Consider the following 17558-nt stretch of genomic DNA (forward strand, 5'->3'; position numbering starts at 1 on the left):
AATGCCTGGAGGGCATGGTCCGATGAACAGGACGCCAAGGCTGAAGGGTTTTTTGAGAAAGTGGCCACCCCAACAACACAAAAACATGAGGCTCAGGAAGATGGGATTGAATCCGCCTCGCCGAGCCCGCTCTATTATGCAGCGAAACTCGAGCTAACCGACGTAGCTAACACCTTGATTAAAGAGCGAGGCTATAATGTGAATGAAGGAAACGGCCTTGGGCTCTCAGCCCTCGACATCGCCTGCAGAAGGGGGAACGAAGAAGTTGTGAAAGCTCTCCTCGATGCAGGCGCCGACGTATCGGCTGTTGACAAGGAAGGGTGGACACCGTTACTCTTCGCAGTTGTTGAGGGACGTCTCGAGGTGGCTAAGCTTCTTATCGAGAAGGGAGCTAGAGCCATGGATCCGCATAGGAGGGGATGGATGCCGTTGCACAGCGCAATCTGGGCTGGGCACACCGAGATGGTCAAGCTGCTTATCGAGAACGGAGCTAGCGTTGTGGCTGCAGATAGGGACGGATGGGTGCCGTTGCATTATGCATCCTGTCGGAGGCATGTCGAAATCGTCAAGCTACTTATTGAGAAAGGAAGCGACATCATGGCCGCTACAAAGGCGGGCGTGACTCCATTGCACTCGGCGTCCGGTACTGGGCACACTGAGGTGGCCAAGTTGCTGGTTGAAGAGGGAGCCAGTATTATGGCTGCAACTTGGAGAGGATTTACGCCATTGCACACAGCAGCTCAATATGGGCACTGTCAGGTAACTAAGTTGCTTATTGAGAAAGGAGCGACCGTTAGGACTGAGAGAAGAGATGGATGGACCCCATTACACTCAGCATCGGCGAATGGACACACCGAGGTGGTCAAGCTGCTGCTTGCAAATCCGGATATCGAAACTAGCCGGGTAGGAAACTTTGGTCATACGGCGTTGTTCGTCGCTTCCAGGTACGGGCAAGTCAGCGTGGTTCAAATATTACTTGCCGATGGGCGAATTGACCCGGGCTTCAAGGACTGGTCTGGTTCAATAGCGCTGTTTGCTGCTGTAAGAAACGGTCACTTCGAAGTAGTAAAGCTTTTACTCACGTCTGGGGGTACGAGGACTGAGAGCCTGGACGGGTTTGGCCTCAGCCTCTTCTGGTGGGCGCGTCGCACTGGCAACTCTCGGATCCTCCAGCTTCTAGAGCAGCATGCCGAAAGGACTGGGAGTCCTATTCCCGACGGCCCTTCTCCTCTCGAGCCCATCTCTGTTCGGTTTGATCCCCAACTTTCTTGGTGCGACGCCTGTACGCTCACCATCCCGGAAGGCGGTGAGAATCTTTGTAAAATGTGCCAAGACAGTGACTTTCACCTATGCGCCGAGTGCTTTGACAGTGTTCGTGTGCAGTGCCACAATGGCACTCACGTGCCCGCACCACTGTAACACCTCTGTCCCCGTAAGAAGCTGGTTCATTACTTCGAAAGGCCCTCTTTCAGTGCATTATCTGCTAGAGTTAATTTTCATCTTGTCATCACGGCGAAGTGAACGGCCAAACACTATCCTCCATAGTAAGTATACTCTTCGTTGCGCCCAGTTTCACACCTCGACCTCTCATCAAGCAGCGGTCCATCCTGTCCCAAGATGTTGCACGTTGCCCAAACTCGCTGGTCTTCTACCCAATCTCGGTGCCACGAAAACCAAACAAAGCTTGAAGGCCCTACCCAGTATCCCTCGCGGAATATGACAGTCTCGTGGTCACGAGCACTGTTAAAGAATCTTTAACACTTTGCCAGCGCCATTAGCGTCCAGGAGAGGCTACTTGAATAACTGTTGCTGCTCAAGGATACATAGCAGAAACAGGGCATCTGTTGTTAGAGCATAAGCTCTTATGGTCTCGCTCAATATCCCGGCCGTGGATATTTGTCTCATTGATGTGAGACGGTTGTTGGTTGTTGTGGATCCCCTTTTTTCAATAGGTGGGCATAGTGAGTTTCTCTCTGGTGCTCGTCTTAAGATGTTTGTGTCGATTTAAGCCAGTCAGAGAATAGGAGTAGCATTTCAGTTTCGACTCCCCAATTCTCTGCAGGGTTGGTCCAAGATTCGGTTAACACCAGCATGGGCTACTAAAAGATTAAAGATAACGAAGTCTGTAGTAATTACGTTGGAAAATGTATATATATATATATATATATATAGGAAGCCTACTTAAGAAATCTCATAGCCTAAGTCATCACCAAGCTATTCTTGTCCTCGGCGCTGTTATAAAAGATGGCGTGCAGATAGGGGTTACTTAAGAAAATTAATTTCTCTATATATAATGCAGTATAAAATGGGATTCACTATGTTGACCAAGACTTTACCCAAAAACATTACCCATATATAACTTTCCTTAAGTGATACTAATAGTAATAAGAAACTATTACCTATATGGATCTTACTCTATGCAGATCGCGAAGCATGTATATGCTCATGCTGTCAGATTTCTAACTATATTTATAGCGTTTTACAAACTTATTATTTAAAGCTTATAATGCTATTGGAATGTGTTATATCGATGGCGATGTGGGGTGTTATATACCCCTGTTATAAAAAGTATTAATGGCTAGCTGGAATTGAGAATGTGATGCTGTGATATGTTTAAACAGTCTTATGCTATGTCACGATTCGTGCCCAAAACAGCGCTGTAAGGCTTCTACAAGGCAGCTGTAGCATACCTGTAATTGCTTGCATAGCGATTATAGCCCGATCTTTTGACCTGTGGTTTAACGGCTTGTGTAGCTGTTATATACTAAATACAAGAATAGAAGTAGGAGTATTTTTATTATATTACTTCTTAGATCTTTTAGAATTTACTTAATATAAAAACTAAAAAAGCAGTAACTTATTTAAGAAGTTAAGAACATAATATTAAAATTTATACTAAGAGGGGCTAAATAGTTTAAGAAGAGAGTACTTTATATATATTAAAAAAGGTGTATATTTATAATAATATTAGAAGTATATATATATATATTAAAGTTATTATACTAATAAATAATAAAATATAAAAATAGGGTATAAATAGAAAATAAGTATATAATATTAATTTAATATTATTTTAATAAGCTATTAAAAGAGGAAATAAGGCTATAATATAATTATTACTTAAAATAATATTACTATTATATTAAAGGATAGCTATTAATATTAAAATATAATATATATCCTATGCCACTCTCCTAGATAATTTTAAGCTATCTGCCTTAAGTATATAATAATTTTATAATAACAGCATTAGGAGGGGCTTAGTTACCAGTAGCCCTTATCTAAGTTAGACCTTGCTGTGTATTTATCGCCCTTCCACTACATACTAACTTAAACTAAGATTTCGACATTACATCGACTTACTGTTGTCCTAGTCATTAACAATGAGATTTTCGCAAAGGCCATATTTATCTAGCTGCCTTCTTAGTAACTAGATCTCGACGATAACTAGGATACTAACACAACGGTTATGCTAACTGGTATTATTATCGCCTATCTCGGGCTAAGGACTAACGGATTAGAAGCCGGTTGAGTCAGTAATGCCCCTGAAATAAGATACAGGGGGTGAAGAGACTATCGACTCTGCTAGCCATATCTGTTTAGTTAGCGCACCCTAGAATCAATAGTTCTAACTCGCCTAGGCATTCAGCTGTCGACCAAACATGACCTGATAATAAAAGATATTTCGTTTTTTTTTTCCTGTTCTCCTTTGCTTTCTCTTTTTCTTTTCACCGCATTTATATCGCTCATTTTTCTTTCAGTCGTTCTTTACAACTATTGTAGACCTGTCGCAATGCGTGTCGTTAGTACCCTTGGCTCTCTAGTCTTAGGCGCGGGCCTTTGCGCAGCTCGAGTAAGTCTTTTCCAACGCTCGCACGCCACAATTGTTCCAGGGCTCACTAGTTCTAGGCTTGTGCCCCCCATCCTCGGCCAACATCATTCAGCAGCGAAGTCGGCACTACAACGTCAGAGTCCGCAACGGCTACTTCTAGCTTGACTTCTCATGAAACTCTAAGTGCCACCAAGTCTGAGACAAAAGTTGAATCCTCTGTAACCATATCAACTTCTTCAACCGAGGTCTTGTCGTCTGTCGGCTCCGCCACTACCGGACTTGAAGAAACTACTTCTGGCTTGACAGTCACTGAGACTCAGACCACCGTTGAATCCGCTGCGGCGCTGGAGACTTCTACAACCGAGGCTTCCACGTTGATCAGCTCTTTTACCACCAAACTCGCGACAACGACTTATGTCACTTCCCAAGAGACTGAGACCTCCACAGCTGTCGACGAAGCCACAAGCACCACAATCGGAGCAACCACAACGACCGCTGAGCTTCCCGTTCAGACTGCCAACCTCGTTCAGAATGGTGGTTTTGAAGATTCTTCCATCGAGCCATGGGAGGCCTCAGGAGCCACTCCGACTGTCGAAGCATTATTTTGCCCCGAGGGGACACATTGTCTGTGCGTATTCTAAAAAAAAAGAAAATCACGGAAAACACTGTCCAGTTGTGTACTAACATACCACAGGAGGTTCACTGGATCCTACGATGGCAATACCGCCACAATATGCCAGCGCGTCCAAGTTGAGCAGGGCTTTGAATACACTTTCAAATCAAATGTTAATCAGAACTGTATCAAATCCTTTGGTTCAGCCATACTCTCATGCGACGACAACATCAACACGGTTGAACTACTTATTGATGGCGTATTCGACTCTGGAGATCAAGGAATTATCGGAGATTCTAATTATCATGAGTTCTCAAACACTTTCTCATATGTCGGCCCAAGCATTGACTCGACCGATCTTTGCATCATTTTCAAGGTAAACCAGGGCGTTTATTACAGCCACTACCTTGATGGCATTTCCTTGACCCGTGGGAAAGCCGTGCCTATCCCTGCTGAAACAGACTAAGGTCTTTCATGGAGACACTGAACCTTGGTTGATATTTCAAGGATGGATCATATCAAATAGGTGCGATTGGTCCGCTTATTCACTAGTCAGCCAAGCTCCCTTATTATATAAGGCAGCTCGCACCTCCCCTTTTTACTACAATTCAAGGCTCTTTTGACCCTCTCTTATGCGCTCCTCTGCTGTGCGTGTCACAGATCAGTACGCATCATGAGAGATTTGAGGTTGGACGGCATCACATTATGCTTGATATTAGTAGATTACACTTCTTGTCAGTTCTGCTGGCTCTACTATTTACAGTTACAACAAATAGATTTGATGATAGAAATAAATTTCTTCAAAAGATGGAAATCAAATCTACTCATACAGCACTATTATTTCCGTCGTCAAAGCCCTAGAGCACAATTGCATCAAACCTAACCTCCCAGGGAAGCAGCTCGTATGATTCATCAAAGGAGTAACCTCTAAGACCGATGCATTCATGGCAGATGTCGAAGTCGCCACTGTTACATATATCACAATTACTAAAGCCTCTCCCATAAATATCTATCGCGCATGAATGGCAGCAACCTTCTGTAAGCCTGAATGCACCCTTTCCACCAAGGAAACAGATAACCTTATCGTGACCCTCCTTTCTCGCCTATTCCATAGCTATTCTTCCAAAATTATCGCTAGACTTGGCATCGACGGCCCCTATATTAAGAAAAGCTCTGAAGACAGAAACTTGACCATGTCTTGCAGCAATAGATGGAGTAGTTGAGCCCCAACGGTCGGAGTCATCACCAGTTTAGTGATTTGATTGCAACTGTGTTGCAATATGGCCTTCGTTGTTCCAGATACATTCATTCTTGTTCGCTTTGCCAATTCTCATCGGTTTCCTAGTGCATATTCCTCGCGAATATTGTACGTATCTATGTATATAAGCGAAGCATGGGAACTACTAACTTTAAGTCATAGCCCATTTGCCTTTTGAACGAACTTTCGGGCTCGAATACAGCGAATATCTAAGCAAGGATGGGCTGGCTAGAGTACATAAGCACTGGCCAGAGTTCAAAATAGTGAGTCGTCAACCAGGATCTCACTGCGCTTCGGTATAGCTAGAGATCAAGAACATCTGGCTTCCAACGACTGTAGTGTCAGGAACTTGGGATGAATCAGTAACAATCTATGCTTTGGATATAATCAAAGACGACCAACCCATGCAGATTACTTGCAGGCATGTTTTGATAGCAACTGGCACAGGGTGACGAACTCCTGTTATGCCTGACATATCAAACAGAGTGAGCAGTGGCCCTTTTCCAAGCAAGACGATACTCCGCATTTTCTGGTGTAACCTGGCAGACCTCCTGTCGATGACACTGGATTGCTAACTAAACATAGAGATAATACAGGTCGTGGGATTTTAAAGTGGAAGGATTTGCTTCAGTTTCATCGCCGTCAGTACTTATTTGATAAAGCATAGCCGTCGCAAGCACACTATACAGCAGCCCTTTTGACTTCAACGCCATTCGAGGGATAGCTTTGACGTAAAGATTATGCAAGACCATTTAGTCGAAAGGTATAAATGGCCCAGTTTCGGTAATACAGAAATGTAATAGTTCGAGCTCGGAATTCCGTCGTTCCGCTGACTCCTCAGGCTCATCGATATCGCAATCATCGGATAAGAAATCCACAGGCGCTTCGCGGATAGATTCACTGCCGCTGACTATGCAGTCATGGACGCACTAGGCCGCATAGCGTTGGCATTTGCAACAGGACGGCTTGGCTTTATCGCACTACATAATAGCCTGTTATTAAAGTGGTAACTTTTGCGGATACAAGGCTCAATATACGGGCCTGTCCCAGGAATCCTAGCAAGGGGTGTGATCCTTATCCGCGCAATCTTACCTTGACCCTCTGAGCGCGGCATCTCTGGCAGCCAGTCCTAGACTTCCTATAAAGATGCCTAGATATTACTGTTTGGATAACCTGGCTGGAAGCCAGGCCGTCAATAAACATAGGGCTAGAAAGAGGCATAGATATGACCGGAGGTAACTAGAGATAATCACAGAGTATAGTTAGTTCTTCCTGGTTATATTATAACCCCGCCTATAGCAGCTAACTAAAAGACAACTACTAGACATTTTGGCCTTGCAGTTATATTAGGTACTTCTTTATAATTTTTAAGTAACTATAAATAATTATTATAAGCCCTGCAGTTATATTATGTATGTCCTGTGATTTTTAAACTATTTTACTAACTAGGTTAGGACTAATACTTTTATTACTTATTATAACCTAATATATTTTAGTATATATAAGAATAAGTGCCTTATCTTTTCCTTTAATAGATACCTACTTACCCTATAATAAGTTAAATATACACTATTTGACTTATATAATAAAGGAAGATAAATAGAGTTAAATTAACTTAGTTTAACTTATTTATCCCTTAGTATATATATATATTCCTTTAGTAGGAATAAAACTTATCTTACTTACTATTAATAAAGCATCTTTATATTAATAAGTCTAATATATACTACCCACTTATTAAGAGATATAATACTTTATATAACTTGGTATTATACCTTATACTACTTATAAATATAAACTAAGTATAAATTAATTTACCTATTTAGAAACCTAACTATTATAATAATACTCTAAGAGCTATTATAATTTATTAATATTAATATTTATATAATAGGGAGTTTTAATTAAGTAGATAATTTATATTATTTTTATTATATTACCCTTTAAACAGTTTACAATTCTTATAGTATTTACTTATTTAAAGCACCTAATTATTATTTATATTATACTAACCTAAGAAGAAGTTTTTAATTTATAATAGTTAAGTTATATTATATCTAGGAGTTTTAAATAAAAAGATAAAATAAAAAAAGATTATATTTTCTTATAAGGAAAATCTTAATTTATCTATTAATTCTAAACCTAAATTCTACAAATGGTTAGTTATAATAATATATCTAATAGCTTTAATCTGCTAGTAAATATAGATATTCTTATAAAGATTTATTATTATATAGGGGAAAACCTATATCCTGCCTATATAACACTATGGAAAGGGAGCTCTGTCTTTAAGGTCTAGTTATAAGCAGTGGACTGTGTCATAATAGCCTCAACTATTCCAAGGCTTGGCAGACTTGGCTCAAATCAACTCCAGGGGATTAGTCCTGTTAGCGGGGGGTGCCAGCTGTAACGCGTCCCAATGTTCTGCAATACAACTTCCTTCGAAACGCCAAATATCGACGGCGACAGTATAGCGTCCCATATCAGGCCCCTCGACCTTGACATGACTCCATCCAACATTGTCTGCGAAACCAGAGTTTGCAATAGTGATGTTCCATTCCGCGATACGTGGTGCAACCCAGGCCAAGCTGGCCTCGCGGTCGCCGACAACGTTTGGGTTGTGGTTGATAGCATTCAGGAGGATGTGCTCCCTGCCAGCGCGGAAGACGTCCTTTTCGAAATAGAACTTGCGCAGGAAGTTGGTGAAGATGATCGACTGTTCAGCTGAGGAGACAGGATATCCTGGGTTGCAAGTGTAAGAAGGGATAGTTGTATTGCCTGACTGATTGTTCTGTGCAAAAGCCTGTTGGGCAGATAGTAGGTTGAAACCCATGAAAACGAAGACTTTGGACAAAAGCATGTCGGTGATGAAGTCTGTTATTATTATAATGTTTTCGGGGTTGTGTAAAATAATTTAGGAAGGATCGAAGTGTCTGTTTAAGTGATGATGCTATGAAGAATCTAGTGTTTGACTGAGATTTGGAAATTGGGACAAATAGAGGGACCTTATATATTAGGAACACACTTAGCTTTGATTACCGACCAAGATATCATTCTTCTCGGACTAAGACGGTTACATAGTTCAATAATTGCTCATATTCAAATTTGTAAGCCATTGAATTTTGTTCCTATAGATGATTTATCATCACCCATAACTCAAACGCTCTAAGATAGCTTAAAAGGTTATTCTAACAGGGTCCCACGCAAGTCGGGGCTTAGAGATGACGCGTATAATAGGACTAGCTAGGGTCGCGCGTCTGTTTACTAGCATTAGTAAGCTTATTTAATTAACTCTGGCACCTCCTAAGTGAAGCATGTGCATGTCTCCTACCCAAGTCAAAACTTTCGGAAAAGAAGTTGATTGGCGATTTCGATGGGACGCGGCTTAAGATAGATCTACCAACCACTCAGGAATCACTTTGCTCTGCCGCGAGATTTGAACGATAAGTTGTTGGCGTTGGAAATTGGCAAAATTAGACCAATCAGATTTGTGTTATTTCCAACTGGTTGTGCAACCTGGAAGCTTGATGTCTGTGGGCACATTGCCTTCGTTGCTGGAAAACTGGTCACATATGATGATAAACATATAGAAATCAGAGGCAGTTTAAGTGATACTCAGACTGTGATTGTTTGCAAAAAGCCTAGATTAACCGGGCGGGATGTTGAAAAAAGCAAAGTGATAAGGAAATGCTACGAAAATTAAATAAAAAATTGACAAGATGCAGAATCTTAAAAGAACGAAGGCGCGTTCTGACACTCTTAAGACATATGCGACCCACAACAGTTTACCTATCCCTCGTGATCAAAATTCTCTGAAACTCCAACCAGCCAACAACAAAGTTCATGACAATCCCCAAACCTTGGCTGATCGACGGCGGCAGCTTTTGCCCTTCCAAATAAGGAGGGCCCCAGACCAGAATCCTACAAGACAGAGGACGCCCATGATAATGAATGTATCCTTCAACCCATTATGGTTAATCCAGGGCTCCGTGGCGAAGATCATACCGCATGCAATGATATTACGAACTGTAATCATAGCAGTCGTAGCCTGTCCAGCCTTGTGCGAGTAACATTCGGTGACATAGCCAAGAGAGACTTCACCAGCAATGGGGATGCCTGCTCCAATAAGCCCCATTCCCACTACCGGCACCATCCAATGCAGCTTAGCAGAGGCCCCCGCTCCATAGAGAATAAGCCCGGCACTCATGATAGGGCCTCCCACTAGTGCGGCATAAATCCTGGACTCGGGCTCCATGACACCGCCGTTGTGGCGAGCCTGCCGTATCATGAATCGGTCTGTTCCAGCTCCACCCACGTAAAACAGGAGTAAACTGCCCACGAGCGGTGAAAGGCTCGTCAGGCCGACCGCAGTGTAACTGAAGTTGTAACCATACAGCGGGCTCTGAAAGACCGTGTTGGATGTAAAAGCCATGATTGAGAGCCAGGCGATGCCGAAACCATAGAGACAGCTTGACCAGAGAATGATGGGTTCAACGACAAGTTTGAGCGGTTCGATTAGCAAAGATACGAAGCTTTGAGACAACCTGAAGGTAGACATCAATCTCAATCGATCGGAGTAGCTCTTGAGCCGTGGGTGTGATTCTGAAGCCGGAACTATGGTGTCCTCTCGATCGTATCCAGTTTCTTCCAACAAGAAGAAGGCGAGGATGGTGACGAGTGCCATAACGATGGAAAAGGTCCAGTACACCCACCTCCATCCAACGCCATCAACGATGAAGCCGGTGGCGAGCGGGCCGAGAAAAGATCTGTGTGTGGAAGAGGTGAGTAAAATGGTTGAACGGGCGCATATTGCTGACTTACCCCAGAGTAGCCGCAAGAACATACATCGACAGTGCAAAACCTCGTTGATGAACAAAGAATTGATCATTAACGGTAACCGCAGGAAGCTGCTCGAAAGGGGCTGCAACAAAACCCATCAAGATTCGAGAGCCGACAAAGACATCGCTTCTATTAGCAGTTGCCGCAATGACTTGGGCAATGCCAGTCAAAAAACAAGATAAGATATAAACTGGACGACGACCATAGCGAAGTGCCTGGATCAGAACTGTCAGACGCTTTCCAATTTAAATTGTGCGCAGTACGTAAAGTTTGGCCCGAAAAGCTCACCAGAGGGTTCCAGATAATATTACCCATCCCAATAAAGAGAATAGAGATGGCGGTTCCAACATTAAGATACGCTGCCGTGGTGTGGAACTCGGCAATGAGAGCACCGTAGGTCACAGCAGTCGACAGTGCCACGACGGCGACCATGAATGAGTATAGATTGACCACAAAGAATGAGAGGAATTTGCGGAGGGCGCTCCAATTGAGGGGATCATCGGGGTCGCTAGAAGGTTCAGGGGAGAGGATGATGCCAGAAGAACCAAGTGAATTCTGGCCCTGGCCAAGCAGCAGCCTGGTTCCGGGCACCATGTCAATGGACCTCGATAGGTCTCCTACCTCCAGGTCGGCAACTGATTTTTTGTCTGATGCACTCTCCATCTTCTTGGGGTCCAAAGTATGGCAGGTGGTCATGGTGAGGTTGCGTGGGAAAGTTGAATTGTTACGGTTGTGGATTATTGTCGTTGTTATTGGAGTTCAAAGAAGAAATTCAAAGCATGGGCATATGCGGTTAACTAGTGACTGCTGTCCATGTGCTATTTGCCAGATTTATCATACATTGTCTCAACCCTGGCGACCATCACGCGTCCTAAATTGATTCTCAGCCGTTACCTTTCCGGTATTCCGAGGGCTTATTTCTTGTTTATCTCTCTATGAACAAGAGATGAGCCCAGTCCCTGACGAATTCTGGGGACCATTTCGAATCTGCGATGCTCCGAAAAAAGTCTACTCCGATTGGCCATAGATCCGAGAAATTCTGCGGGCGTCGGAAGATGGCGGATTGATCATCAATTGGCCTAGCAAGTTTAAAGTTCCAGCTATGAAAGGTGGCATGGTCATATAAGGTATCGTCTTTGCGGGGTTGATTAGTCACTTCGGAAACGATACGGAACGATGCAAGAACTTCACGACACCGAGTTGCTTAATCTAAATATGCCCGGAATCCAATTCAATGTTAATGCTCGATTGTTCTATCTGAGATACCAAGGCCACCTTAGCACTCCCCCGTTCCAGCTCTATCAAACTTATCTCAAAGCATTTACCCAAGTCGCAATGTCTACTTCTGACGAATGGCAGGATATTGTTACACGTAAGCAGCAGCATCGCGCTTCACTCATCCCAGAGCAGTGGAGGATCAAAGTCTCAAATCCACAGGCTGAATATTCCCCTCTCAAAGAACTGCTTGGTAGCAATATATTGACGTCAATGGAACTTGATCTGACTGATTGTACCAAGCATGATGCTGTTGGGATCCTCAGCCTCCTTGCCACTGGTGGTATTACAGCCAAAAGTTTGATCACGTCTTTCTGCAAGAGGGCTGCGGCTGCGCACAGCCTGACCAATTTCATCACTGAGGTGAACTTTGACCAGGCTATCCGTCGCGCTGTAGAGCTTGACGAGCATCTCAAACGCACCAGCACCCCAATCGGGCCGCTGCATGGTCTTCCCATCACTGTCAAAGACCACATGGACGTTGAGGGACATGACTCATCTGCCGGAATTGCGGCTTGGTGCTTCAGCCCAGCAGAGTCCAACTCGCACCTTGTTCAAATCATGGTTGACGCTGGCGCTGTCATCATAGCCAAGACCAATGTACCCCAGACATGCCTGGCCGCTGATACCATCAACGTTGTGTTCGGAAGAACGCTTAATGCACACAAGAGCGGGTTCGGAGCCGGCGGGTCGTCTGGCGGAGAGGGCACTTCCCTTGCTATGGGCGCATCGATCCTTGGGCTGGGGTCAGACGGCGCTGGATCTGCTAGAATGCCAGCAATGGCGAATGGAGTCATTGGTTATCGACCAAGTGGCTATCGTCTCCCCGCTGATGGGAGATCCATTCTCGACCCAGGCATGATCGGCATCACACAATTGGGACCCGTTGCAACATTTGGCTTCATGGGTCATTCAGTTCGAGACATTCGACTTGTATCCAAAGTGGTCAGCGACGCAAAACCATGGGACAAGGACCCCTTTCTGTATCCGTCACCCTGGTTGAACATTCTGGCGCCCGCTAGGCCCCGTATTGGAGTATGGACCCTGGAGACGAGAAACAACTATCTTCATCTATTCCCTCCCGTCAGGCGGGGCTACATAGCAGCACAGGAACGGCTGCGCCAAGCGGGCTACGAGCTCATCGAGTTCCAGCCACCAGATATGGCCGAGGTCTGGGACCTTTGTAAAGCCTTTATCCACGTTCAGGGACTCTCCGTTTTGAAGGGGCATATAGAAAAAGAACCCATCACCAAGGTTGTGAAAGATACAGGCATCTTGACGTCCCGATGGCCCACAGGACTCAAACTTGATGACATCCACAGACTCAACCAGAGACTTGCAAGGCTAAACGTCCAGATGAAACAGGCTTGGAACGCGACCGGTCATGCTCTTGATGCCCTGCTTTGGGTCACCAGCCCCAACACAGCTCTGCCAGTCGATGAATGGAGAGATACAACCTTTACGACTATATTCAACGCCGTCGATTGGCCCGCCATCTCTCTGCCTCTGGGCATGAGCTGTGATAAGGATGTTGATGTTCCGTACATAAACTTCGAACCATTTGGAACTGAAGACAGCCGGCTTAATTCTCTCTATGATCCCGAGCATTTTCATGGGCTTCCATTATCTGTGCAGTTAGCAGGTCAGAAGTTCGAGGATGAAAAGCTTCTAGCTATTGCAGAACTTATTCATCCGATTATGAGGGGTGATAGTTAATGTTAGTTCGTAGCTTGATCTATTATACCAAGTATGACTTTTTCTATTTTATGTGATTATAGAGGTTAAACTAGTTTTTACCTTAAATAGTACTTAGAGCAAATATAATGAATCCTAGAGATATAATTTCTATTATAGTAGATAAATAGTTCTAGCCTAGACTTTAGTTTATAGTTCCCTAAGGCTATATCTAATATAATAATAAACTCTATAATAACTATATAATTATAAAGCTTCTTAAAGCTTTATTTAATTAAGAGAATATATTATATTAGGCCCTTATTATAGTAGTAGTAGGCAGGAAAACATGGTATTATGAGCTATCCTTATTTAAGATATTATTACTAAATTATACAGTAATATAAAAGGAGATTAAAAGGTAATAAACTAAATATAACTAGGCGGAAATTATATTATTAAGCTATCTAATTTATTATAATAAGGGTGTTTAATATATATAAGCTATGATTTTATTATTAAGGGGAAATTAGTTAGATTTAATAAGGCTCTAAATAAAATTATAGGTATTTAAAACCTCTTAGGGTTAGGATAGGGTTAGTATTAACTATCTAAGCTATTTTTACTTTAGTGTTTTCTTTTTAACTAAGATATAGCTTATAAGTAGAAGTAGAGATTTTTTTAAAAAAAAAAAAAAATACTACTAAAAGTAGTAATTATTTACATCTTTATACTATGCCTCTTAAAGTCTTATAGCCATGCCTTTAAATATTCTATAGTAAATAATAAGTAAAGTTAATATAAAATAATATAACTAAAAACACCCTCCGTCAGGGTACTTTATATAGTTGAACCCTAATTTAGGTTTTATAACCCCACAATCCAGCAATAAAGGCAGCTGAAGCCTCTTTCGAAACATTGCCACGAATGACCGAAGCGTCCTTTCCTAGACAAATATCTTCCATCACCGATCTTTGACCCGGCGTGCTCGGGTTATCGAAACCAAGATCGCCCTCGTAATACGTCAGGTTATCGCCGGCCTTCAAATTCTTAGTCACAAATCGTTCTATCTCAGCCTGTAACTCCGTCGGATTCTTTCTTGCTGTAGCGTTCTCGATAGCAGCTCTATCGTCATCGGCTAAGTAAATAAATTCTTCACTTTCTCCAGCAGGTAGCAGAGATCGGTCTTGTAAAACGCGCCTGATCCGGAGACCTTCGCCAAGCACCGCTTTCACTCTCTGGTCAACCTGAGTCAAAGTGTCGCAAGCGACTTGAAATCCATCCCGGATGTTACCAGCCATGCCAACGTTGACTACCAAAATACGGACTGTCAGGAATCCCTGGTGGAGATCAATCCGACGCAAAATATCGCTTATTCCTTCACTGTCTCGGTCATGATCAAGCACCGCACGTGCATATCTCTTGACCTTATTTTTCTTTGCCCTCTCTTGCATTTTTTCATGAACTTCTTGGAGTTGTTCGAGGGTGACTTTCAGCCTTGCAACTTCATCCCCGACAATTTTAACTTGAAGGTCAGGTTGTTCTCGGACAAGCTCCAGAATCTCTTGAATAGCTTCCAGATTACCCCCAAGGTTCAAGACGACTTGCGGAGCCTCATGATACGCGTGGTTCACTTCGCGTATGGTCGTGATAACCTTGAGAGAAAAGTCAAGGAGACTCACAATGGAGCTGGCGGCGCTGATGACTTCCTAAATCAGCGTCAACTCGTGTTTCACCACTTAGTTAGAACTTGGAAATCAAGCATACCATGCTGATGATATCTAGTACGAATTTGACGACCAGTCTGTTGGTTTTGGAATGAGGGAGTTGGGTTTCGGGTCTGGTTGGGAATGGTAGATGCCTAAATCCCTCAAGCCATCTGATTGGTCACGCAATGCATGAAGTTGAAAGTCAGCGCCGACTGCCAAGCCGGATTTGCGCAGATTCGGATGCTGACGAGTAAGCAATTTCATTCAATTCTGTATAATTACATATAATGAAGTATTCGGGTAATGCTGAGTGAGGGGTTTCTTCTCCTCAGCAGTAACATCCAGTGATTGCTTTACTCTATAAGTAAAAGCTGTCGAAGTTGCGGGTTTCTGGAAACGGGAATCTTTAATTGAACTTCCTACACATCATCCCATGCAAGACTGGCTGCCTTCTGGTCCCTCCACTAATGAGGATGAGGGCTTACCGTCATCGAAACGACGCAAGTCAATCTCTTCACCATCTCACGACTTCGTTCTGACCGGTATCAACTTTGGCAATCATGCGCGATTACATCAAGGCAATATCAACATAGAAACGGTTGAAAATGTTGTTCTGGAGCAACGTGAGTTGAAAGCACAAATTCCGAGGCCACGACTAGGCGTACTGATCATGACTGATGCGCGCAACGTCTAGTTACTCCCACTGACAACGTGATTGGTGAAATACTTCGATTATTACCACCCAAACTTGACCAAGATCTCAGTATCCTATGGAAGGACTGGTACGATAAACAGTGCGTCGATGCATTTCGTTGGCTCTGGAGTGAGCCCCGCATAAACCATGCAATACATAATGGGCAAAGAATTTTGAACATTGTTGATGAGACTCAGTCAGCTCTTTACCCTGCCTTCTTAGCAATCACATCCGAGCTTTGGAACCGCCTCTGTTCGAAAGACAACAGAACGACTATTTGTTACAGCTCCAGCAACGTTTGGCACAACATCCACTTCGAAGGAGTTTTACAAGGTTTACTCGCATCATTGGTGTCACAATATGACCTGGTCGATGAGTTGAGGATTATTCACTCACAAATGCAAAATCGTTCATTCAACGCACTTTCAATGGCTGATAGGCTAATTCAGTTACTTTTTGCTCTTCTGCGGCAACGCAAATCCTCTCGATGCTTTGTTTTACTCGAATATTTGGAGAGGTTCGATTTGGAGTATCAGAGGCGCATTATCGACCTAATCAATACTGAAGCAGCTGACCTTGAGGTCACATGGGTACTGTTTTCAGATACTGACTGCACTTCCGTTTTATGTAGTACGACCGCATCGTTTATTCTCACCTTTGATCAAGCCTTCGAAGGTCTGCAACTAAATGACGTGTTTAGTACCATCAGGTCATGTCAGAATTTGCTGAGTGAAAGCCATACGAAGGCGGACCGATTTCCTGAGCTACAGTACACTCAGCTGGGTCGAAAATGGCTCCAGTCCAGGAAATCTTCAATCCTCGTCTGCCAAAGAATGGAGGCAGATCTAAAGACAGCCGAACCTGCACATTTATTGAACAGTCTCGATATATCAAAGTTGCTGTCCGAATTTCAACATCAACATTATACGTGCGCTTATGTTTCTTTGAACAATAGACCACAATCTTTCGAATTTACACAACGCCACATCTACGCCGACATCTTTTTCCAAGTTGCCAACGGTATCCAGAATAATAAAATTCTCCAAGAGAGACTGTTGAAACTGGGTGTTAGAGACAGGGGTAGGCTTGTCTCAGCTACCAAGGGAAACCCTTCAGTCAATGGATGGCCCGACTTGTTTACCAAGTTCTCCACGTTTCCAAGGCACAATAATCAACTCATCTTTCTACGGCTTTCTGCAAGGTTTCCTTTAGACTTCATCACTCATATCTCGCAGTTGGGATTCGAGTGGAAGGTGTTAGCTTCGATTTCTTCCGCAGATCACGGAGCTATCTCAGACCGTTCCATTCTCCCTATCGTCAGCCTTGACAGCGAATACAATGGTAAGATACCTATTTCAATCATATAACCGCCTCCAGGTGGCCTTTTGATGGATTCCACTGATCCAAAGGTTTACAGAATGCCTTGCATCTCTTGCATTTCAAGGAATGGGTGAGATTTGGCATCAGATTCGAGATGCTTTGCCCGGAAGCAACGAATGGATCTGGTCCAATAGGACATTTTGTAAGTGGTATGAAACTTCTGGATTGCTATGGATATCTGGCACGCCGGGAAGTGGCAAGTCTGTTCTATGTAAGACGATCTTGCGCAGTTTCACTTCTCGGGTGCTAGATTTCACCCATGTTCACGCTTGGTTTTATAGCGC

The 17558-nt window shown here is 43.4% G+C and overlaps 6 protein-coding genes across 6 annotated transcripts; 2 read left to right on the top strand and 4 right to left on the bottom strand.

Moving 5' to 3' along the window:
* The first annotated feature begins 3732 nt into the window (after positions 1 to 3732).
* FOBCDRAFT_187009 (uncharacterized protein) lies at positions 3733 to 5263 on the top strand. The gene is made up of 3 exons (XM_031189250.3): positions 3733 to 3853; positions 3910 to 4460; positions 4527 to 5263. Exons 1-3 carry the CDS (start codon positions 3794 to 3796, stop codon positions 4909 to 4911), a joined length of 996 nt encoding a protein of 331 aa, XP_031036515.2. The 5' UTR covers positions 3733 to 3793; the 3' UTR covers positions 4912 to 5263.
* Positions 5264 to 6455: 1192 nt separating this feature from the next.
* On the bottom strand, positions 6456 to 7031 carry FOBCDRAFT_204769 (uncharacterized protein; the record flags this gene model as incomplete). Its single annotated transcript, XM_059609141.1, has 3 exons — positions 6456 to 6632; positions 6796 to 6942; positions 7011 to 7031. The coding sequence occupies 3 exons, from the start codon at positions 7029 to 7031 to the stop codon at positions 6456 to 6458; spliced, it is 345 nt and encodes a 114-aa protein (XP_059467709.1).
* Positions 7032 to 8062: 1031 nt separating this feature from the next.
* FOBCDRAFT_321637 (uncharacterized protein) lies at positions 8063 to 8536 on the bottom strand (the record flags this gene model as incomplete). The annotated part of the gene is made up of 1 exon (XM_031189249.3): positions 8063 to 8536. One exon carries the CDS (start codon positions 8534 to 8536, stop codon positions 8063 to 8065), a length of 474 nt encoding a protein of 157 aa, XP_031036514.3.
* Positions 8537 to 9544: 1008 nt separating this feature from the next.
* FOBCDRAFT_141207 (major facilitator superfamily domain-containing protein) lies at positions 9545 to 11205 on the bottom strand (the record flags this gene model as incomplete). Its single annotated transcript, XM_059608123.1, has 3 exons — positions 9545 to 10469; positions 10525 to 10757; positions 10831 to 11205. 3 exons carry the CDS (start codon positions 11203 to 11205, stop codon positions 9545 to 9547), a joined length of 1533 nt encoding a protein of 510 aa, XP_059465535.1.
* Positions 11206 to 11757: 552 nt separating this feature from the next.
* FOBCDRAFT_251992 (amidase signature domain-containing protein) lies at positions 11758 to 13543 on the top strand (the record flags this gene model as incomplete). Its single annotated transcript, XM_031189247.3, has 2 exons — positions 11758 to 11778; positions 11902 to 13543. 2 exons carry the CDS (start codon positions 11758 to 11760, stop codon positions 13531 to 13533), a joined length of 1653 nt encoding a protein of 550 aa, XP_031036512.3. The 3' UTR covers positions 13534 to 13543.
* Positions 13544 to 14351: 808 nt separating this feature from the next.
* Positions 14352 to 15691, bottom strand: FOBCDRAFT_321639 (uncharacterized protein; the record flags this gene model as incomplete). The annotated part of the gene is made up of 2 exons (XM_059612072.1): positions 14352 to 15200; positions 15686 to 15691. 2 exons carry the CDS (start codon positions 15689 to 15691, stop codon positions 14352 to 14354), a joined length of 855 nt encoding a protein of 284 aa, XP_059467710.1.
* Between the last annotated feature and the right edge of the window lie 1867 nt (positions 15692 to 17558).

This window comes from Fusarium oxysporum, chromosome VIII (assembly GCF_013085055.1).
Source record: "Fusarium oxysporum Fo47 chromosome VIII, complete sequence".
Lineage (NCBI taxonomy): Eukaryota > Fungi > Ascomycota > Sordariomycetes > Hypocreales > Nectriaceae > Fusarium > Fusarium oxysporum.